This window comes from Homalodisca vitripennis, chromosome 5 (assembly GCF_021130785.1).
Source record: "Homalodisca vitripennis isolate AUS2020 chromosome 5, UT_GWSS_2.1, whole genome shotgun sequence".
Taxonomy (NCBI): domain Eukaryota; kingdom Metazoa; phylum Arthropoda; class Insecta; order Hemiptera; family Cicadellidae; genus Homalodisca; species Homalodisca vitripennis.
Genome location: NC_060211.1, coordinates 41,337,909 through 41,362,472, shown reverse-complemented (window position 1 = coordinate 41,362,472; position 24,564 = coordinate 41,337,909). Strand labels below are relative to the sequence as shown.

The following is a 24,564-nucleotide window of genomic DNA, read 5'->3' as shown; positions in this document are numbered from 1 at the left end:
AACTCATAATAACTTTACAAATATTTGAATAAGCAAAGCTAAATTTAAATATCACTATATTTCATTTAACTTATTTAATTCTACCATCGCTGTAATTCCGCATATAAAAGACTTGTGTATCTTTGGATCTTTGATCTCCAATTACAGCACGATGACCGATGACCTCCACGTCCTTGACAGACACGTCCTCCTGTGACCCGCACGAAGGTGACCTCCAACAGGAAACTCAGTTGTTTTCCACTTCGACGACATTTTGCGGTCAATCTTGCGTAAAGCGTTCTTCCCAAGAATTATGTAATAGTTAAGTTTAAAAAGATATGCATCGGGTATCCTTCAGAACTTATGAAAATCCCTATAAGGAAAGTAGCTACCTGTCTGTTAAAATACGTTTTTGAGGTTATGTTTAAATACCGGATGGGCTATAAACCACTCGACACTATCATTTGACTACAGCTCTAAAGCTTATATCTTCATTATTTACTTACCGATATTTATGATTCAGGTATGTATCAAAATGGTAATTAGATGTAGCAACTTTCATTATTCCTTACAAACTGTCATAATATTATTAGTGTTTGCAGTATACATTTTAACCGGGCATGAAACACATCTTATCTTTCGTGTAGAGTTTTGTTGCACCCTGCATGTTTTGTTCATATAATACCCAAATGTACTGACATAGAACAATATTTTGTAGGAAAAGTGTGACTAAATGCACAAATGCAAGGAATAATAATGTAACATTTTATTAATGAATATAAAACAGTTAAAAAGACATCATTAGTTTGCACTTTTGAATCATGTAGTGGCTAACATCAGGATCTTCTACGATATGGATATTGGAGATGATATTCTTTCTTCATGCTGTCTCGAGACCTGTAAAAAACACAACAAGTAAGAATTGTGGTTACGATTTTGATTTTAATGTGAAATCTAATCTAGAAATCATCACATCCACATCACTTCTGCTCAACATCTTGCCATTGTCATGATTACTTCAGGTGTTCTGAACCAGTTAATTCCAAATACTCGTATATTCTTCCTTACTCCAGGTGAGGCTGATCCAGTTATGAACACATGGACTCAGAGACCATTTTTACAGTATGCAGTGTGATTGTGGAAGGAAGTTTCTAGCTATTATAAACCTACTTCCTGCCAATTACAACTTAGTAGTCATTTTCCTGCAACAAACCAGATATGTGAAAGATACATAAATGCAGGCAGAGGTAAGTGGGGCCTAGAACATTCTCTGAAACCACATCAGAATCGTTGATCTTTAAAGATAAGTGGGTTGGAATACTGTCCCATCGAGGTGTCAATATTTGAAAAATTAGTACAGGGCTTTGAGAAGAACAAAATAAAAATGAGGCATATTTCCAAAAATTTTTGATTTTCGTCTGTTTGTGTGTATTTTGTAGAAACCAGTTTTTAGTAAAAACATTCAAGACAGCATATTAATATTTGGTGTACTTATTGTGTGCACCATTAAGTAAAATCACTAAAAATAACACGGTTACGTCATTTTATGTTTCAAAATGGCGATATTGAAACACTGTTGCCAACTTTTGGTAGATAATGAAACGTACTGGTATTCCAACATAGTTTAATATTATTTAGATAAAAGGTCTATTCTTGAAAAATTTTTGTAATTCTACTATCATTAACTTTTGCGGTAAAATTGCTTGGGATTGAATCGAATTTTTTGAGAACGCAGAATAGAGTTAGTAAGATTGAAACTCATGATTAATTATACAATGTAGGAGAGTGCATTCAGTATTTTATTAATAGTATTTAATATTGTAATTGGATCAATGTGGGACACTTTCTCATTTAAAATAAAATGAATCAATATTGCCTTGGTAAATCTTCAAGTATTGTAAAACCAATTCCATATCAAATGTACATAGAATTAAAAAACGTTAACATCAAACATTGCGTGCAAAACGGTAATTTTCATAATAGGCTACCATCTACTATTTACGTTTCCTATCCTCATTTCAAGGAATTTCTCTTGTTCATGACTTGTAAGAAGTAATTTGAGCACCTTTAATCAATTCTTCTGATATGGTTTCATTTACTGACTAGATAGCCTTTTATAGTCTTCCATATAACTTTTATCATGCAAACCAGCGAATTATGAAGTAGATGTTTATGGCTGTTTTAAATGACGCGAGAACGTTGGGAAAAAAGTAAACTTATTTGTTACTCGGGACTATATGTAAGTCGAGACTATTTGTTACTTGGGACTGAAGTGGTAGCGAAACCTATATAGGCAACAGATAGTGAGAAAGTAAAACCGGTGGTATATCTGCTGTCACATCAGGGAATCCCCGTACAGTTAGTTTGTCCATGCCCGGCACAGGAATAAGAGATAACGGGGAATATAATTATAGACAATAATACTTTAGGTTGATACTGCTAATCCAAAAATGGGATAGGAGTATATCAGAGTTCACTAATATACTATGCTTTAGTAGTAGATATGCATCACACAATCTTTCTGAAATACCTCAATTTGTAAGTAACATTGAAAATTAATAATTATTAATAATTATACATGAATAATTGGATGACTTTAACGAAGCCTACCACTTGAGAGGCTAGAACATTTTCATTTTTGTCTGTTTACGTATATGCCAGAACGCACTATACCTCAAACACGAAACAATCTAGACTTGAAATTTTGCATGAAGCTTTAATCTTATACGACCAGTACTAAGTTCGAGGATGGTGGGTGTCACTACATAGGATTTGGCTGAGCGTTAGCGAATATTTTCACATTGGTCATATGGGCAACCATGATGGGATCGAGAAACTTAATTTCTAAACATATTGCGTACAATTATACTTGATTTGAACTTGTGGTATTTTTATTAAGTAGAACAAAAAGATGATAGAGTGGAAAGTAAATGTTAAACGTCGGTGACAAGATTTGATGTAAGTACACTCTCGTGTTGTAGTACCCTAACTACGTCACCGGCACTTTTTTTTATTTAAACGCTGCTAAGGAACCAAACCAAATGAACAAAATTGTGAATGCACCGTTGCAAGATATCCCGAATAATATTTCATCTGTACACTTTAAATTTTGAAGAAACTTCATTTCTACAGACAAGGATGTTTTCAATGATGGTGCATAGCCAACCATGGAATTTGGCTGAGCGTAATTTTTGTGTGACAATTTATTTTCTGTATAATTGTCTGTCTGTCTATCTGCCCGCAGAACATCTCGAGAATTAAACGATTAATTCTCGCCTGTTAAGCGACATCTGGTTTGGCGTACCCGTACTTAGTAATATTATGTAATATTTAAACAATAAAAGAACATTCTCTCCAACAATATTCACAAAATATCTAATTTTGCCATTCTTAACAGAAAAGTTCGCGTGTTTCTTGCTAAAAAGGAACACATTTTGCAGTCACTAATAGACGTTATATATATTTCACTAATATTGGGAATAAACATAACTTTTTATTTAATAGCGGCATTGGGTATAATTTCATCAAAACGCCATCTTGTAACACTCAAAACTCCATTAGAATGTTCAAGAAAATAAAGTCTTCTAGTCTAATATCTTCACTTTTTCCGACTACAGCTGCAATGTTGAGCTAATATGCCCGAGCTTGTGAGTCAACATCAACGTGAAGGGAAGTAAATTTTAAATTTTTATATAATTATTAAGTTCATATGCAACAAAATTCCTATGTAACATTGGAACCAATAGGCCCACACCCATGATATCATTTAGTTCTTTATCACTCCATTTTTCAGCAACGTGGCATTATTTTATTTTTAACATCTAGAAGTGGTGCTTTTATGTTTATTTGCCACAATTGAACATATAAGTAAACTTTGCAAAATCGAGTATTCATTAGTACGACCTCAACGGTATCCAACCCCATGTGTTTCGTACATTCTGTACAGTTTCTTGTTATAGACAATAGTATACGATGATGTTCTGAAACTGCGCTGTAGTTAATAACATATTTCATAGATTAATGACTAACTTTACACATCTATAGCCAGCTTCAATAATATTAAATTTTATAATTCTACTCAATTATAGTCAACAAAAACATTTAGACGATTTTAATAGTGATTATTGTCTCGCTTGGCTCTAGCAACAAAGAAAATGTCCTAAGACTCTCTCCATATCAATAGGTAACATCTTTGGTAGTGTTAATTACACAAGAGATAACTCATCCAATGCTATAAAATGGAGGCACGGAAAATGTGAGCCCTCTGTCAGCGAGAGGCCAGGTATTATATTTTTGAATAGTAACAAAAACAGTTATGTGGCGCAGCCCTAGCGTCGGACCTTAGAACTAACTAAAATAAATCCGAGAGCTCGACACACCTCATCCGTATAATCGATTTGTTTCCTGTTGGAATAATACAATTAAAGGTCATATGTCATCAATGATGTAAAAGTAACTCTAAATTAGTAACCAATATAGCATTTGTATACATTTCTATTCGAAAGAGTTTGTATTCTAAACCATTTAAGTAGGCTATTATTTATCACCATTAGAGGTATAAAAAGAATCAAATGGCTAAATCAATGGTTGTATCTTTACTTTTGTTTAGAGTTATTTGCGTTTCACCTGAAACATGCTTAAAAGTTACAAATTAATGTAGTGTCAACAGGCAAACGTCACTTAATTTATGAACAAACACTCCAATAATTATGAAATTTTATTTTTGTTCATTATAGTATTTTATTCAAACAAGAAGAAGCTGGTAGAATCTAGGCTAACGTTAATTAAGCCCATTGCTGAATTCTAAAAAAATGTAATCAAATTCTTTTAAATTAAACACTGAACATTAATCATGTTTTTGCAGAACACTTAACATCTAGGCGTATAACAAATTCAAATTACCTACATTTATCAAAGTAAAACAGTTACGAATTATAATTGACACGTATTGATGGAGTGGCGAAATCAACACAGTGAGAATCACACAATGTAGGTTTGATGTAGAAAGGTAAGGATGATCAGATACCCACGTAGGACGTTGAGAGGGGGAGAGGTGCAATCCCCAGGGTACAATCCAGCCCGCGAACTGATGTGACTATCGACTTGTGTGATTGCACACATTCTGATATACGTGGCGATATGATATTCTTCTTCTCAGCCTCTCCAGAATCCATTTTACTGGTGTAGGATATTGAATGGTAACATTTCTTTAAACAGTTTTAACAGTGATGTTTTGTGGTTACATAGAATTTCACAACTTAAGGTTAAACTCAATCCCAAACTACAATCTGGCTAATGATTTACTTTCATTCTAAAAGTCTTCGTTATATATGGCACCCAGAATGTAAAACCTCCCTCCATTCCAAGATATTTCTGACATGTGCAAGTACTCCGGACAAGTTTCATTAGCCAGTCTAGTCCGATAAAAAATATTTCAAGATGGTGGCCGTCCTCATTTATAGAAATTACTAACTCACTTATTATACAAACCACAAGAAACGTTTTCATGAAACTTGAATCAACTGTTACAATACAATATTTTTTATATCTTTAAAATTTTAAATATAACCGTTGATGGCTTTAACCTATTAGGCGTTAAATAATAAAACTAAAAGGATTTTAGAATTTTTATGCCATTTAAAAAACTTTTGATCTTATAGATTTGTTGATAACACGTAAGGTGACCGTGCTGGAAAAATAGACACTATTATTATTTATTATGGCAGAAACGAGTTTATAACCAATATTAATTTAGTAAGGGCTTTAAAATAAATTACATTGTTATTTTAAAATATATTTCAATTAATTAAGTTATCTGAATTTATGGGCGTTTAGGTTAGTATCAATGTTCTATAAATTGACCTGCAAAACTAGTACTGTAATTCATTCAAATTGATATTTTTCCGATGACCACCACACCTGTAGTCTTAGAGACGTAGTCTAAGCGTTACGCAACCAGAAAGGACAAAAAGGACACATGTGTGTTTCTACACACGCGATACATAAAAAAAAATAATCGTTTGTTGTCATGCTGCCAAGCTCACTATTTCCGGAAGGTCAAGTGTATCCGAGAACAGAAACAATGATATAGCCACTAACACCTAGGCAACATGATTGGTGTATTTTCCAGAATCACCGAATCTCTACTACATTCTTGTGTGTTATTCAGAAAAGGATAACCAGAAAAGGAAAATGACAATGGTCCTTTAATCTATAGAAGAGACATATTCAAGGGATGATCCAAATTTCTCTGGCTTCAGGACAAGCAAAGATATTGATATTGGTCCTTTGGCGTATGGAAGAGGCACACACCCAGGTGAAGGATCCATATCTCTCATTCTTAAGTGTGAGGAAAATGATGAATAATGGCATTTGATCTATGGAAGAGACATACTCAAGGGAATAATCAGTATCTCTCAAGTCAGAGGTCACGAAAAATGATTGATAATAGTCCTTTGATTGATAGAAGACGGATACTTCAGGGAATGCTTCATATCTTTCAGGCTTGAGGGGAAGGAAATGCTGTAATAGGTTATTGGTGTCAGTAGAATAAAAATGGTTAATGGAATATTTTCAACGACCCTCAAGCTTGAGGTTAAGAGATATTATTGATAATGTTCCTTTAATGTCTATGGAAGAGGCCATGTTCCATATTCCTTATGCTCGAGGACAAACAGCCCTGTTAGATTTCAGTAACGCCTGCTTTAACTGGACGAGGCAGCAACGAATCTTCAATTTCTATTTGGAGGTGGCTGAAGAATTTTATGTCATGTATATCGCTCCTTCAAGGAGCTCACAAAGTCTCCGACCTATCTCTCCTTCCCTAAAACTGTTAAATACCGATCTGGGATTCCCAGTTTTCACTCTCTGTAGAGGAAACAAAATACTTTTCTCCTAAAATTTTATAGAAAGCTCTATAGTTGGGAGAATGTGACTCAAACATGAAAATTGACCAAAAATCCAATTTCGTCACTAAAATCATATCTTATATTCTTAATACTAACGGGCTTTTAAGAACTGCAATGGTTTTTAACCGTAATAACTAAAAAGATAAACTAAAAGTGTGGTACAAATTTTAGTGTTTGAAAACGAAATTTTTTTATACTTATAGTACAATTAGTTTTGATGTAAGTTAACTGGCTATGTCAGTTTGGATTCTGAATATAAAATCATAGTCTCTGTACTGTAATATACAGAAAATTTCTAATTGTTATAAATTAATTTTAGAAATAAAGAACGCAATTTGAAATTTTGATTTTAATCCTAATTTTAGCTATACACAGTTTTCCCGTTTATGGAAATGTACAAACAACAATAAATTGTATTGTATAGGTAAATCATTTTAACGTTACAATTTTATTACTGGACCATTGGAATAGCAGTTGGAACTAAAGTCATAGTATATTAACAAAAAAGTGACAGGAACGCTGCAAGAAAGGAATCAGACAAATGTGAGAGTGATTCTTAGATTGGTGAGTAACCGGTGAATGTTAAAGAACTGAATCAGTAACATTCCAACAGGTAGATCTAATTCCTTGTATTTGAATAGTAGCAATTGTACGTTGCAAGTAAAAACTGAGATTAAAGAGATAATACTGAGATTAGAGAGATGGGAGTGCCGATGGCCGAGTGGTCTAAGACGTTGGACTTTGTGTCTGCGTTAGAGATAGCGCAGGTTCGAATCCTGTCTGTGACCGTTGCACTTTTTATCAGTACCATCGACCTTGTACTGTATCGACTCTCCCCCTTATTCTGTTTGATAAGATCCTCGCACAGGCCAGTGGTCCATGAGGACGGGCAGAATAAGGCATAATAGGAGATCGGCTTTCTCCTTTAAAAAAAAAAAAAAAAAAAAAAAAAAATAAAAAAAAAAAAAAAAAAAAAAAACGATTTCGTGCATTTGACATCGTTATATTTTACAAGATGTATAACAACTTTTAGAGGATTGAAATCTAGCCTTTTCTTCAGGAGAAGAAATAATGTTAATAAAACTATAATAATTATTTCCTCATCTGAAGAAGGGGGTAGATTTCAATCCTCGAAACGTGTTATATATTTTTTAAATATAACGATGGCAAATGTAAACCTATTATCCTTTCAAATTTTCCATCTGAAATAACAAACTTTAAACGAAAAAAAATTAGGCCCTAGGTATAAAAAAGTTTCTTACTGATTATTAACAATATTGTCTCCATAACTCCGAGCTAGGTCAATATTGAGCTGCATGGATGTAACGGTTTGAAGGAGAGTGGATGCCTCTATCATTGTGGTTGCTGGAGGGCCTGTTGAAACCGTCAGGAAACCGGTTGCTGCTGGTGCTCCCTTGTTGCTGATAACTGTTGTCGTGACTGTCACCGTTAATGCTGGAAGGCCTTTCACTGTTATCAGCATAATGGTTACTGCCTACACTCCCGTGTTGCTGATTATTTCCAAAGTCTGTGTTACTCTGCCCACCTCCCGTGGTACCAGGTCTACCCGACCCCCCTTGGTACGGATTTTCCTCGACCAAGGGGCGGCAGTTACCGTCAGAATCCCTCTTCTGGCCCGGGGGGCAGGAGCGCATTGGGGTATCCAACACAACGAAACTGTCCTTGCTGACTCTAGAGGAGAGAATAAAGGTATGGCATAGTAAGAGGGAAAGAGAGGAAAACCAGAAATATAACGAATGAAAAGAAAGCAGACAAAATCGGAAAATCCGAAAGTCGTAAAAGTCTGAGATAAATCTTTGTCGGAAAAAGTAAGTAGCTTTTGTAATCTGAAACATTTATGTGATTTTCGTTCCAACTACATTCCTAGGCTATAAAAACAATTGTTCTCTAGGCTCATAAATAACCGAGTTAAGGTTTTTTTTTAAGTTTGAGTGGTCGCCATTTTGGAACGAAATGGTGTACCAAGCTGCGCAATAGCAGCCAATATATTTATAAGATCAATTTTGGTACTAAGTTTCTAATTATTTGGCCTACAAGCCCCGTTATGTAGCATATAAAAGTTAGGAACGAGGGTAGTTTTGGGCTCTAGGAGCCATGTTCAGTTATTTTAAATATACATTTTTCGTACGTTTTTTCTTGAGGACATTGAATTTATTTACAAAACGTGCTATAACAGAGAGCAACCTTTGTAAAAAATATACCAATTGCTCTATAGGGGAAAGTAAGAAAGTTCGTAATAGAGGAGAGAACTATAACGAGACAAACGAGAAATTTAGGACCAATGACTGGTAGGCGATAACGACCAAACATACCTGGACTGATCTAAACATTGGAAGTTTAAATTTCAATTACCGACAGACACACCAATTACGTGGTTGGTAATCTCTCCATATCCACCGTTAAGTGCAGATTGGTCTGTTATAAAGCAATAATTACATGCCACAAGCATTATTTTTATCCCGGAATCGTAACAACGCAATTCTACACATTTTAACAAAACTGCAACGTGTGTACTTTTATCATCTGATTAAATAATTACGCGGTGACACATTTACGTATAAATAAATTTTTTTGTAAAAATATTGTGAAGTAGCTATTTTAAAGGTAATGGCGTAAAGAGTTGTTCTAAAGCAAGGAAATAAAAAACAGAGAGGTAAAAGTGAAATGATCAGCAAACCTACGAAGAAGATAGGGAGCACAACTTTGGCACTTTAAGGCAGCGAACAAAACCAAACAGAAAATGAACATCACACGACCTTGAACACTGGAATTCGCGGAATTCAACACATCACCAATCACCTTACAAAGCAACCAAACAGTAACTGCGGGTGTACAACCTAGTCGTTCAGTATCTTGCCATAGTTATCTAAAAGAAAATAAATGGGCTGTCGGTGTGCAAATTAGACTACCAAGAACAATGTAGGTTGTGGTTACCCAATTGGCAGTTTTCCTCCTTAGACCTTAGTTATGATTGAATACTAAGTGAGCACGTTTACAGTTTCACGTTTCACCACAATTAATCATTATCAATTGCATCATAAAGTTTATTGTCAGTATTAGTATTTATCAGTATCAACTTTGATATTGGTATGCATATACCTTGAGTAATTGGACATTGTTATTGTTTTAAAATTATGTAATGTGCCTGACCTATTTACAAATGTACAGTTCATTAACAGCCTCGTTTGTAAATGAGAAAATGCGTTTAATATACTTCTATTATCTCGGAATACCGCAAATTAAACAGGAGAGGATTGCTTTTACGAAGTAGAATATAGAGAGTACGATGATATATGAAACATTTTCCTATCCCAAAACTTTTTTGGAGCAAGATATGATTTACAAAACAAAATATCCAAAACGTTAGGAACATTTTGTATTCAAAATTAGCCTATTGCAACCGCTCTCATGATAGCACTTAAGAAAATATTTACATAACTTCACAGAATAAAACCAGCCTTCGAATATATATATATTATATATATATATATATATATATATATATATATATATATATATATATACAGGGTGATTCATGAAGTTCTCCCCCCACTTCTACAGCACATTTTACTAGTAAAAATAATGAAAAAATGTTATATAAACATAGGTCCGAAAACGCTTCGTTAGCGAGTTACAGCTAGCGAAATATTTCGAAAGATTTCGCCTGAATTCCTGGGTAAAGAGTAAAATAAAGCCATACTGAACTTTTGGAAAGGTTAATTAAATATGAAATATCGTGGATTCTTATGTATTTTTACCTGATAAAGCTAATAAAATAGGTTTCAGAACTGTGTCTGTAGTAGTTTATGAGGGATTCAGGGTTAAATGCAAAAAATTGGGGCACGAAACAATGTTTTTTAAGTTTTATGTACAATAACTTTGTTAAATTGGTAATAAATACATAAAATCAACAAACATTAATTGTAGAGAATTTAATTTTGAGAAAATTGATATAATCGAAGTCTAAAATAAAACAAAAATAAAACAGAAATAAGTACCAAAAAATCGATTTTATTCAGTATAATACATTACTAGTTTTAAGCAAAATTAATCAGGTTGGGCCAACCGTACGCACCTTTTTATAATAGATGTTCGAAAATGAGGCCATCATTATCAATACATTTTGCAGCACGTTTGTGTATTGCTTTTGTTGCGTTTCTTAATTTTTCAGGACTTCCCTGTATCTGCACAGCCGAATCCATAATACGGGCAATTAATTCATCACGAGAATTCACTTTTGTCTTGTATACAATGTCTTTCATCCATCTCCAGATGCAATAATCCAATGGAGATAGATCTAGTGATCTTAGTGGCCAAGGGTGAGGCCCTCCACGACCAATCCAGTGTCCAGGAAATTGATGATTTAAGTAAGAAGAAACGGCACGTGAAAAGTGGGGAGGTGCTCCGTCATGCTGGAAGTACAAATTTTGTCTGAGATGTAAGGAACATTCTCTAACAGCTGCGGCAACTCTTCTTGAAGGAAATGCAAATAGAACTCAGCATTTAGGCGTCCAGGTAATATGAAAGGTCCAATCAGCCGATTGTGCAAAAGGCCACACCAGACATTGACGCTAAATCGGTGTTGAAAGTTCTGTTCCACTACCTCATGTGGATTTTCTTCTGCCCATGAGTGTTCATTGTGCAAGTTATTGACACCATCCCGAGTGAATTGTGCCTCATCCGTAAACAAAATACGCTTGTAGAGTTGATTATTAATATTCAAAAAGTTGCAAAACAAAAGCGAAGCGGACCATCCCCTAGCTGTAGATGTTGAACCTTTTGTTCATGGAACGGATAAAATTTATTTCGATTAAGTGACCTCCACACCGTTGACTGCGAAACTCCTATCCGCCTAGAAATACGTCGTGTACTTACACTTGGACTGCGATGAACAGCATTAATAACAATATCATCCTCAAGTTGGACAGCTCGTTCATAATTGGTTCTAGTACTTGGTAGTGATCCTGTTTCCCGAAGAGTACGAAAAGTTCCTGAAATTGTTTTGGTATCTGGAATCCTCCTATTAGGGTAACGTAGTTCATATTCTTCTACAGCAGCTCTAGCATTACCATTACAGTAACCCAAAATAAAAACCATATCAGCGTATTCCTCTGATGTAAATAAGTAAGGCATTTTTTCGCTGAATAAACAATCGAATTATAACTCACAGAAAAATTGCATTTAATAACACGATTCACAGAACCCGATCTCCTGCTGTAGCTTGCAAAACACCACTAATACACAGTTCTAACGTAACAGTACAGAATACCATTGTTGATCAGCTGTTATTCGTGCGTTACCAACTTAGAAATTAATAAAACAAAAAACTGCATTTCGATGATTAGTAAACAATAATGGGAAAATGTTTGCTTCATTTATTTTCGATCATTTGATGTAAATTTTTATTAAAAAAAAAATACAACGTAATAAAACATGATATTTTTATTTACAAACAAATTTATTTAACAGTTAATTTTGTTTTCTCAATTTATCTCATCATTAAGGAACAAACATTTTGTTTTTGTTTTATTTTAACTAAATACCGTACGGTATTTCTTTACAGCTAGTAATGTATTATACTGAATAAAATCGATTTTTTTGTACTTATTTCTATTTTATTTTAGACTTTGATTATATCAATTTTCTCAGAATTAAATTCTCTACAATCAATGTTTGTTGATTTTATGTATTTATTACCAATTTAACAAAGTTATTGTACATCAAACTTAAAAAACATTGTTTCGTGCCCCAATTTTTTGCATTTAACCCTGAATCCCTCAAAAACTACTACAGGTACAGTTCTGAAACCTATTTTATTAGCTTTATCAGGTAAGAATACATAATAATCCACGATATTTCATATTTAATTAACCTTTCCAAAAGTTCAGTATGGCTTTATTTTACTCTTTACCCAGGAATTCAGGCGAAATCTTTCGAAATCTTTCGCTAGCTGTAACTCGCTAACGAAGCGTTTTCGGACCTATGTTTATATAACATTTTTTCATTATTTTTACTATTACAATGTGCTGTAGAAGTGGGGGGAGAACTTCATGAATCACCCTGTATACAGGGTGAGTTTTTTAAAGTGATCCAATAGCTAACTTTTTAATTAAACGACTTAGCACCACACTTTAAATTTGGAATTTGCTCAATTTTAAGTTTCACTCAGGGATACACTTTCAAATTTTTTGAAGTGGCCGCCATTTTCCAATATGGCGGTCAACTTTAAAATCTCTTATGGAACACCCTGTATTTTATGTTGTTTTTAGATTCTACTCAACAAAATAATACATTTTTGCTTTTGAGAGTTTTTCAATATCTCTAATGGTTCAGGAGCTACGTGGACTGGAAGTTTTCATAATTTTTGCCAATATGGCGGCTAACTTTAAAATATTTTATGGAACACCCTGTATTTTATGTTGTTTTTATATTCTACACTACAAAATAAGACATTTTTGCATTTTAGAGTTTTTCTATATCTCTAATGGTTCAGGAGCTACGTGGACTGCAAGTTTTCGGATTTTTTCGGACTGATGATAAAAACTTGCAGTCCACGTAGCTCCTGAACCATTAGAGATATAGAAAAACTCTAAATTCCAAAAATGTCTTATTTTTTTGAGTAGAATCTAAAAACAACATAAAATACAGGGTGTTCCATAAGAGATTTTAAAGTTGACCGCCATATTGGAAAATGGCGGCCATCTTCAAAAAATTTGAAAGTGTATCCCTGAGTGAAACTTAAAATTAAGCAAGTTCCAAATTTAAAGTGTGGTGCTAAGTCGTGTAATTAAAAAGTTAGCTATTGGATCACTTTAAAAAACTCACCCTGTATATATATTCCGGACGTCTTAAGAGTCTCCCCCTTATTAAATTTCTTATGAATAGAGAGTGATTTACTTTCAGGGACGTCTATATGTCCAACTGAGGAGTTTTTTAATGTATCAAAATTTTTAACTCACCCCCCAATTGTTAATCATAGTTACTGATGTGTTTTCATTCTTGTAATAGCTTGGTTTATGATTCGTGTCGTAACTTCTCAAAATAACTAGTGAGTGCTTGTTTTATCTGCCTTACAACAACTTTGAATGTAACTTTAACTGTGGGGTTTTATAAAACAATTAAATATTTAATAGGCCACCAAATTTCGTAGAGTAACATTAGGGACACCTAGTTTGCGGAATTCCTCTTCGTTTTATAATACCTTTAAATGAGGTGTCACTTGCTAGTGCTATTTATTTAAAATTTTTGACTTACTCCAAAAATATCCCATATACCCCGTAAATCACTCCATCTCTATTCATAAGAAACTTTATGGTGGGGAGGTGAGTGGGACTTTTAAGAAACCCGGTATTTATATATTTATGCTATATAACGCGGCCTTTTGAAACGATAATTGTCCCAAAAAAGCTAAGTTCGTTGGTCAGCTTGGTACACCATTTCGTTTCAACATGGCGGTCGTTTAACCTTATAAAATCACAACTCCAGTATTCATGAACCTAGAGAAAAAAGCCCACTGGAATGCAATGTTTTTCTAATCTTACAGTTTTCCAGACATCGAATACATGTAAATCCCATGGGAATAAACTAGTAATATTTCAGCTGTTACAAAATCAATATACTTCTTCCGACTGAGCCGGAAGGAGTACTTAAAATGCCCCAGAGTTGTTGCACTGTTTTAATCTTACTAGTACTACAGCTATTAAGTAAAATGGAATGCAAAAACTTGTACATTTTAAAATTTTCATGAGATGCCCTAGGAAAACTGTTACACATTAACACGATAAGAAAAACTTATGACATTAAAAATCGGCCAAGAAACAACTTTGACATTAATCATGTGAAAAGTTGTGCACAGTATTTAGATTGTGCGAACTATCTATCGTTAATTTATAATTAGAATGTGCAGTGTATACAGGAAAGCAATGCCTTTCAGAACGAGTATACGGGCCTTAGGTCATATTACTCCTATTAGTCAGTTATGTTTCCACATGTAAACAGTCGAGATTTAGCGATATGAATGTTGAGCAATGTGCAGACTGTAACAGGAAAGCAATGCCTTTCAGAACGTGTATACGGGCCTTAGGTCATATTACTCCTATTAGTCAGTTATGTTTCCACATGTGAAACAGTGTTGAGCAATCGGCAGACTGCAACGTGCTAATAATGCCTTTCAGAACGTGTATACGGGCCTTAGGTCATATTACTCCTATTAGTCAGTTATGTTTCCACATGTGAAGTCGAGATGCGATATGAATGTTAATCGGGCAGACTGTGACGTGCTAATAATGCCTTTCAGAACGTGTATACGGGCCTTAGGTCATATTACTCCTATTAGTCAGTTATGTTTCCACATGTAAACAGTTGTGCACAGTATTTAGATTGTGCGAACTATCTATCGTTAATTTATAATTAGAATGTGCAGTGTATTCAACGTGAAAGCAATGCCTTTCAGAACGTGTATACGGGCCTTAGGTCATATTACTCCTATTAGTCAGTTATGTTTCCACATGTAAACAGTTGTGCACAGTATTTAGATTGTGCGAACTATCTATCGTTAATTTATAATTAGAATGGGCAGTGTATACAGTGCTAAGCAATGCCTTTCAGAACGTGTATACGGGCCTTAGGTCATATTACTCCTATTAGTCAGTTATGTTTCCACATGTAAACAGTTGTGCACAGTATTTAGATTGTGCGAACTATCTATCATTAATTTATAATTAGAATGTTCAGTGTATTCAGGAAAGCAATGCCTTTCAGAACGCATATACGGGCCTTAGGTCATATTACTCCTATTAGTCAGTTATGTTTCCACATGTGAAGTCGAGATAGCGATATGAATGTTGAGCAATCGGGCAGACTGCAACGTGCTAATAATAAATGTAATAGAATAAGTTTCGTATTTTTCTACATTCAGTTACTAAAGCTATAACTTGTATTTATCTGTCCGATCATAATTATTTCTTCGATATTAGTGTACGACCTACAAGAAGGAGAACCACTTTATTATCAATTCCAATTCATAAATTGACAATGTTTAATGGATTGTTTACTGGTCAGGCTTGCCACCTTTGGAACTCTCCCCCTGACAGCATTAAAAGTATGGAGGGTCTTGAGTGCTTCGGGGCGAGGGTCAGGGACTTGCTACTGGGGGCCTGTGGGAGTGATAGACGGTAGTACTTGCGCTGTGTGTGGGGCAATTTGTTTAGTGTTTGTGTGTTTTTGTTATTTTTATTTTCTATTTTGCACTGTTAATTTTTTTCTTGATCTTTGATTAAGAATTATATTTACTAAGTTCATAAGTAATTTTATGTAAATGATCAATTTTATTTGCATTATAAAGTGTAATAACTTCAGGTTTTGCAGTGTCCTATTCAATTTTTATATAAGTTTGAGTGGTATAGAGGGCTTGACATCCCTAAATTCGCTTCTTTAATAAAGGCTTTTTTCATTTCACGTAATTCTCATTCCATAGGAAGCAGTAAAGTCTACAAAGTCAATACGTGGTTTTAACAATACAAACTATATGGGATCTAAGTGATTTTCTCCTTCCGGGTCATTTCTCACTTTTGGTTGGTTTAGTATCTGTCATTATCACCTATAATGCGTACAACAAAAATCGATAGTATTAATTATACCTGGACATGCCTGTGCAGTCTAATCATAACCGTGGAGGTCAAAAAGGAAAAGGAAAAGGACGTTTTATTTATCTAGACCAAGTTAGGTATAAGGAACCCTCCCTAACACAACCTGGAGACCAATACTGTTGCAAGTACAGGATTGCTCAGCGGTTTTTTGTTTGGATTTAGGTATGGGGTATAGTGAATAAACAAATGAATAGGGCTAGTTTATTGCAGGGAAATTGTGTAGGAATGGGAGGGGATCCACTATCCATAAATGAGATCTCAGGAGGAGGAGGATCTTCATATCTCAACCCTGAACATCATGTCATTCCGGGAACCCTGCAGACCTTTTAGATTTTTATTCAGGTCTCCTTTTTGCTCTTGACAGCAAAAACATAGACTTCTTCCATTATTATTACCACGTTGATTATAGCAGACGCCTTAAAAGTAAAGTAATGTCTTATTTTACAAGGGTTTTTTATATTTAGGGCTAAGAAGCTCTCTATAACACTTAACACGTGGATCAACGGTTTATGGGTGAATTCCGAACCACTACCACTGGCCGATCAGGCGGACTGCTTGCAAGGACAGGATCGTTCAGCGGTCACCCATCCAAGCGGCAGCCACGCTCGACGTTGCTTAATTCAGTTATCTCGCGATACCCGCCGTACCCGCTAAACTGAGCCATTGGCATAGGTAAGAGTATATTAGAGCAGAAACAGATTGAGAGTAATTAAGATCTCATAGTATAGAGCCGCAGGGTTTTCAAATAGTCGCTTGCAATGAAAACTTTTAAAGGAAGTGTTATAATTTATTGTCCCAGAAAAAGATCTGAAGTTGGGGGCCTGTGCGGATTAGGAAACTGTGAAGGAAACCCCACGTGGTGATAACGGATAACGTGTTCCTACCACACTTTATCAAAGGATCAGGAAGTGGTGATAAAATTTGCAAGATGACGTTATCCGTGTTTACTATCAACGCACCGCAGTTGAACTAGTTTACTGCAGGAAGTGTGAGACCGACCCCTACTAATCTTATTGAAAGATATGGTATCGTTGTTTGTAATTCGATATTACAATTTATTTAACTTAGTATATGATTAAAACTTATTAGTTATAGCAATTTTAATTTAAACAATAAACAAAAATAATTGACTAATATTTGGAAACTTTGAAAATGGTGATGAACATGAGGAAAATATGTGAGGTATTTCTCATAGGTGATGGATTTGTTTAAGAAGCTTCAACAGGAAGGTTTGGTTTCTGGTAACACATGGAGAGAATTCTTTCCTTCATTTCAAAAAAGCGGTTAAAATGTGGGAAAGTTATAAATAGTGTAAGGTTTTTTATATCTAAGTTTAGGCCATAGTTGGTTTTGCTGTTTTTTGACGTTATCGTTAAATTTATGTTTTATAATTGTAATGTACGAGATTCTTATTGTTACGGTAATTTATCATAACTCTTATTGTGTACATTTTTACCTATCGAAGTTGGATAATATACCGTATTGTTTGATAATAGCAATCGAATAATGAGTGTAGGCCGTTTAATAAAGTCTCCCATAATTTCTTTATGAGTTCCCAAATTCTGTCTATACTTCTTTAACTATTGTTCGAAATAAAAACCAGAAAGGCGATCTTTATGGTTGTTTAAACAAGTATTTCTAAGTTTCTAGTTGGGCCAACAGAAATGCTTAAGGGGATATGGCACTGAATATGGTAACTCATTTATTTTTTAAGATAGGCTTTCCAAATTTTCTTCATTTGTTGTGAAGGTTTATTGGCTAAGACTACAAAAATAGATTTTTATTATCTTCATATATTCGGTCAGAATTTTTTTATGAAAGATTTTGTTAATTCATATACTAAATCTATATAACTCAAGTTTTAATAATTGGATTTTAAGGGGAGTTGAACGGTCCATAAGGCCCAATGTTAAAATTAGGTAACTTTATGTACCTTTTTCTCAGAACTCATAACAGTTAGGAAGTTGAAATTTTTACACAAGGTGTAGGATATAATATTGTATTTATACCTCTAAAATCTTTGTAAAATAATTGATACAACTAAAGAAAAAAAATTTTATATTTGTATTATTTTTTTTATTTTTATATTTTAAGATAAAATATTTTTCTAAATGTTTATTTATTGATGAAATTTGATATAACTAGAGCTACATACTTCTAAAAGGCTACTTTATAACCAGTAAAAATTTCATGTGTGTAGCATTTATAGTTTCTGAGAAAAAGGTACATATATATTAAAAACCGGTAATTTTCAAAAAACAGCGGAAAACAAAAAATCAAAATAATTATAAGTTTATATTACCTTTAGAAGCCTAAAGGACAGTAGCTACCATCCATTTCCTCTTCCTCACCTAATAACTGTCTCCTTTTCTTTATTCTTGCTTCCTTAGTCATTGACTCTGCTTTCAGATCTGCCTTCCTCATCCTGACTTCATCGAGGCTCTTCAATGTGCTTACGGTGTATTTGCCACAGTCTTTTATTCCTAACTCCTTTAAAACCTTGATCCTTCCAATGTTACCTTCATTGAATGTTAGAACAGCATCATGAACACCTAATACAAGAGCCTCTCTTCCAACAAACACATTTTTTGGGATTCGGTTCCACACTACATTGTTGAAAGATTCGTTCACGTTCTGGGTTTTACCGTGAAGACATTTTAGTAGATTTAATCTTGACAAATCTCTGTATGTAGGTTTTATTGCTGTCAATACAGCTTGAGGTAGAGAATGTTTGTGATTGTAGGTAATTTCTTCTTCATTTGCAGCCAGCTAAAATAATTACTATATAAAAGGCAAGAACGCAGCGCTCAAAACGCACGAAATTTGTTATGTAGTCGTATATTTGAAAAATCATAGAAGCTCAACGGAAAGCCATTTTTATGTAGGGATTGCAGTAAATTGTTCAGAAAGAATCAAATAATAAAATAAAAAATAAAAGCGAAAAAACATTTTTTTACCGATTTTTGCGTTCAACTCCCCTTAATGAACAACATGTCATTTTATTGGTAAAGATGTCCTCTAAACATTTAGGTAGAATAAATCCCTACACAATCGTATGTATTTTTATAAGCATTTATATGTATTTTCTTATTATAAAATATGTTATTATAAATGCAAAAATTATATATCAATTTGTATTTAACCTATGATTATAATTCTACCTAAATATTTATCTACTCTTATATTTTTTTAGTAATATCAAATTATATGTGGAAAAACATGAAAAACTTGATCTGCAGAAGACGGTCATTGAAAGTTAGGCCTAATACTACATTGTTCATAGAATTATTTATTGTTTTATTTATTATTATTTATATTATTATTTATTATTTATATCAATACTCATTGTTTATTGATATAAAAGGCCAATCAGAAGTCACTTATTTACAAGACTGAAATCATATGTATTTGAATATTGACTTAGAATTCTACAATACAATAACATGGTCAGGCACTTACTTATTATAAAAATGTATTGATGTTTTATAGATTTTACATATAGATGTAAAATAATATTAATGTCACAAAAGCGTAAAAAACCAAAATATTTAGAATTGTTTACCACTAAACCAAATTTAAAATTCTCCAGTACCATATGTTAGGCTTTCTATGTCTTTTTGTGTTCATCTTGTAGTTGTGCAAATTTAATTTTCTTTCTATAATTTAAATATTTAGTCTTTTCCCGACAGTTGCCAATTTGAGGTCTTTTCCTGTCAAAACTCTTCGCTATTTTGGATGTAGCAGAAATCGGGCTGGTGCCTCCTAATTGCTGTATATACTGTTTATACACACGTGTAATATAAAATACACAAACATAAATTAGTTGGATTATAGCATAATGTTGTAGAGCCTTGAACTGAACAGATATTTCGCTAAATGTGGAATTCTGATTTTAGTCCAGTCATAATAAAAGCCCTTTAAAATACGTTTTTTTACTCAGAAACAATGTTTTAATGCATTTTATTGGTTTTAAACTTTATAATGAAAAAAGTAAAAAAATGTTTTAAATATATTTATTTTTTTATTTTTTCTTGACTTTCAGTGCCGAATCCCTGCACTGAAGGCAACAAGCGAAAAGCAAACTTAGAGAAAGAAATACAAGAGATCAAAAGTCTAGAGGGTCTGATCATGAATGCCTAACCCAACAGACCATCATTTTCTGGTTAAATTTAAGTTTTGGGGACAGTTTACAAAAATCCAACGGATACATGATTATCAATAGGAGGCATTGAACTGAGCATTACAATTGCTGGAGTAATCATGAAAAAATAAACAAAATGTTTCAGAAATAAAACAATAGGAACTTCAACAGGAATGTACATTTCAATAATGCATTGGAAAAATTAATTACGGATTGCTTGCCACGAGGAAAATTTCATCATTGTGTAACAGAGAGATAACATTAATGGTTTACTCATATAGACACTCATATTAGAAATGTTGTTTGAGCAGATCATTAATGTTGTTTCTTTGTTACACATTGATGAAGTTTACCTCTATAAAATATGAAAATAAAGCATACCACAGTTTCATTAAAATTATCTTTATTGGATATATCTAAAAGTGTATCTTGTGATTAAAGGATGTTTCTTAAAAATGCAGTCCTCTAAATTAATAAAAAATTTAATAATCCAGAAAATGAATAGGTTATTCAATTTATAAATTATGTATCAAAGTTTCATAAAAAAATTTACTACAACATTTTCGACTAATTTTTTTTATAGTAAAAGATTATTTTCTGGACTCGAAAATATGCACTGATTAAAAATTCTATACAGATGCAATCCCAAGCATAAATTATGTTGTTTAATAAAGAAAGTCATGAAGAGGGGTTATTATTACAGTTTATGTATGTAATTAAAAACAGTTCATGCCATAGTTGTTAACATAAAGTATTTGTTATTCTCGACATTAAAATTTAATTAAACACAACAAAATGTTATTGAATTTATATTAGATAGTAAATGTTTCACCTTTGAATTTACCTGCATGTATTTATAGAATTTGCATTTAATGAGTAACATCACTAAAATTACTGAACTATAATAACGTAAAATAATATGGAATGTAATAACGTGAAATTCGCCCTAAATTCTACCGTTATTCCGATATTTGATCTGGAATCTAATACAGACTCTAATTACTTATCAATGGGTGGCAAAAATATCTCGCACTATAATATACGAGTGGACCTATTATATTATTAGGGCTTCTTTCTCTAAGCCTATGGAATATTAATTGATAACCGTAAACATTGTACGTAGTATAAACGGTTCAAACAAAGTTGCACAATTTTGCTGATCTGCGCGGTGTTTCAACCAGAAACAGCGCCACAATCTTACCTTTATGCAACGGTGGAGATCTCAATACAAAGCACCTCGTACACTTCTTTATTGAGTTCCACTGTAATTTCAGTCCCTTATTTTGTACTACCTACATAATCATTCAGGTATCAATTAAGAACGAATATATGAAACGGATTTCATTAAAATAGGTCTAGGAAGATGATTTGGAAATAACTTCTCCCCTTAACATCAGAACAACGTTATTTTAAACAAAAACTAGGGTCTCAAAAAAACACACTTCATATCAAACTTTTTAGAAGTGTCCATTACTTTGGACGCAATTTGTGAGGTGATTTGTAGCTTCCAGTGGTTTTGTATTTCCGGTTTTATGTTCAAATAAGAAACAGTCTTACTCTTTAATCCAAAATTGGAACGTTAGTCACAAAAAAAGTAGTAGAACTACAATAACCGGAGTTACATTAAATTTCCGCTGGTTTATTTCAGTGGCTGGAATATAAAGCTAATAAAAACAAAACAGTTTTTATGTTAGTAAGAACGTAAAAAGTTCTAGATTTTAGCGCTTTCCAGTCAAACAACTTGGAAATTTATAACTGGGAAACTTTCGGCCCGATTAAAACCAATTTTTATCCAAGACAGATATTGTAAGTCATCTGATTTGGAGTATGGTTGTACATTTTATAGTTTTACGATTATTTGAAAAATAAACTGCTATTAAATTACCATCATTTAATCTTGATTGGTACGCTCAAAAAATTTGGAATTGTTCTCGTCAGAGAGCTCTTACATTTTTTACCTTGGACGTATACTTCTGTTTACTACTATTTAAATTGTTTCATTACTAACAACACATTTTTTTGTGTTTGTTAATTTACAGCGGTCGGCACCAGCCCGTTTGAACTTCCAGAGAGGTGCTAGCTGAAAAAGGAACTGAACGAAAAGTCCGAGTAATTTCTCCCAAGAACCGCGAAACTCCGTGGCATCAGTTACGGAACACCCTGTATAAAAGGAAACGTCTAATTCACCCCCTTGTCACATTCTACTCACCGAGCTACCACACAGGACGACAGCGACCTCCAGCCATTCTGTGATCGGGTGGACATCCGGCCGAGGGGTCCCGCAGGGGCACTTTTATCATGTTCTCTTGAGTCCGCGCGTCGGGGACCTCTAGTTGGACGGGTTCCGGGGTAGGCGCGGACTCGCCGATGCAGATACCGAACAAGCACCACCCCAGAGCGGGGGCGGCGAAGACGAGAACCAGAAGACACCAGAGGAGCGGTCTCATGGCTGTCACTGAGCGATAGTAACAAGGTCGTATCGCAGATAAACCGAAGAATGCTGATTACGTTATCTATAACTCCGAGTTGCCTCACAAAGTTCTTGGTACCATGTGATTGTTTGTGTTGTAAATAAATGACATTGTTTATGAAACATGACTCAAAACTATAAAATGATTTTAAATGAATTATTACTGAAGGAGAGTAGGCCGAATTCCATTATATACACAATAATGTTCAACTTGTATAAACAAGCAACGATCTGAAACAATTTCGTACATTTTTCTTAACTGTAATATCCCTAGTCAATGATGTGTCTTCTTAATTTATACAAGTTTCTGCAAGTCTCAATACTTTGTAATACATTTATTACACCTCTTGTACTTGTTTACGAGTATTACACACCTTAAACTATCTACAGTAGTTCGACTCTTTACTTAGCCTGCATAAATTTAAATACGTTCTCTTGATCTACTCTCGATATTGTCAGAATTTCACTATCTATAGCCAAGAAAAGAGTTAAAACCATTTAATAGAGCCTAGACTACAGCACATTAAAGTTTAAAAATATCTTCTATTCTTGAAAATAGAAACACATAAAGGTTGTGCTTCCGTCAGTATTGCACACTTTGACCACTAGATCGCAGGAGCATCATCGTTTTCTGTTTCTTCCGTTCCTGCGATACCGCAGATACGAGCTTATAAGCCACATACACGGATTGATCATGAACCTCGGAGTGAGAGAGTGGGGGCAGATCCGAGCAGTACCGACAAATACCGAACATACGGCTGATCAGAGCCGAGCAGTACCGACAAACGGCGAACACACGGCTGATCAGAGCCGAGCAGTTCCGACAAACGGCGAACATACGGCTGATCAGAGCCGAGCAGTTCCGAAAAACCCCGAACAAGCGGCTGATCAGAGCCGAGCAGTACCGACAAACCCCGAACAAGCGGCTGATCAGAGCCGAGCAGTACCGACAAACCCGAACATTTGGCTGATCAGCGACCTCAGTTGGGAACGGTAATGATTTCTATTATCTATTACGAAAATTAGTGAGTCGTTTTATATCCGAACATATCTGAAAAAGATATAAATTATGTAAAACGTATACTACATTAATGTTTATTTAATTAATTATATTAGTATTGAACTTTATTTATACCTCCAAAGACACTTGACAAAATGTGAGATAGTGCACAACGAATATACAATGTCATAATTTGCATATTGGCTTAAAACGACGGTACATATATTTTTTATTTCATTGGAAAGCTATTAAAATTAATAGGGCAAAGTAACACATTCTTAAGTGTAACTGCAACATATTTTAACAAAGAGTCCTTAATCGGTAGTACATAAATAATAATTACGCTGCAAAAGCTGTAATAAAGAGTTATCACAGTAGATGTGTTATGAACTAGAAAC

The 24,564-nt window shown here is 33.9% G+C and overlaps 2 protein-coding genes across 2 annotated transcripts; both read right to left on the bottom strand.

The window, feature by feature from the left end:
- Positions 1–730: 730 nt before the first annotated feature.
- On the bottom strand, positions 731–23,791 carry LOC124363437. Its single transcript, XM_046818686.1, has 3 exons — positions 23,762–23,791; positions 22,906–23,237; positions 731–876 (listed from the first exon to the last, which is right to left on the bottom strand). The coding sequence occupies exons 1-3, from the start codon at positions 23,789–23,791 to the stop codon at positions 816–818; spliced, it is 423 nt and encodes a 140-aa protein (XP_046674642.1). The 3' UTR covers positions 731–815.
- LOC124362068 lies at positions 8,155–10,235 on the bottom strand. The gene is made up of 2 exons (XM_046816239.1): positions 9,586–10,235; positions 8,155–8,579 (listed from the first exon to the last, which is right to left on the bottom strand). Exons 1-2 carry the CDS (start codon positions 9,654–9,656, stop codon positions 8,189–8,191), a joined length of 462 nt encoding a protein of 153 aa, XP_046672195.1. The 5' UTR covers positions 9,657–10,235; the 3' UTR covers positions 8,155–8,188.
- Positions 23,792–24,564: the final 773 nt, after the last annotated feature.

Excerpts from the sequence above, each read along its gene's own strand:
- LOC124362068 (XM_046816239.1), bottom strand. The coding sequence starts at position 9,656 with ATGTTCATTTTCTGTTTGGTTTTGTTCGCTGCCTTAAAGTGCCAAAGT. Across the intron at positions 8,580-9,585 it reads GCTCCCTATCTTCTTCGTAG|AGTCAGCAAGGACAGTTTCG; the intron begins GTTTGCTGATCA and ends TCTCTCCTCTAG.
- LOC124363437 (XM_046818686.1), bottom strand. The coding sequence starts at position 23,791 with ATGATGCTCCTGCGATCTAGTGGTCAAAGT. Across the intron at positions 23,238-23,761 it reads TGCGATCTAGTGGTCAAAGT|AACTTTGTGAGGCAACTCGG; the intron begins GTGCAATACTGA and ends CATGGTACCAAG. Across the intron at positions 877-22,905 it reads TCGTCCTGTGTGGTAGCTCG|GTCTCGAGACAGCATGAAGA; the intron begins GTGAGTAGAATG and ends TGTTTTTTACAG.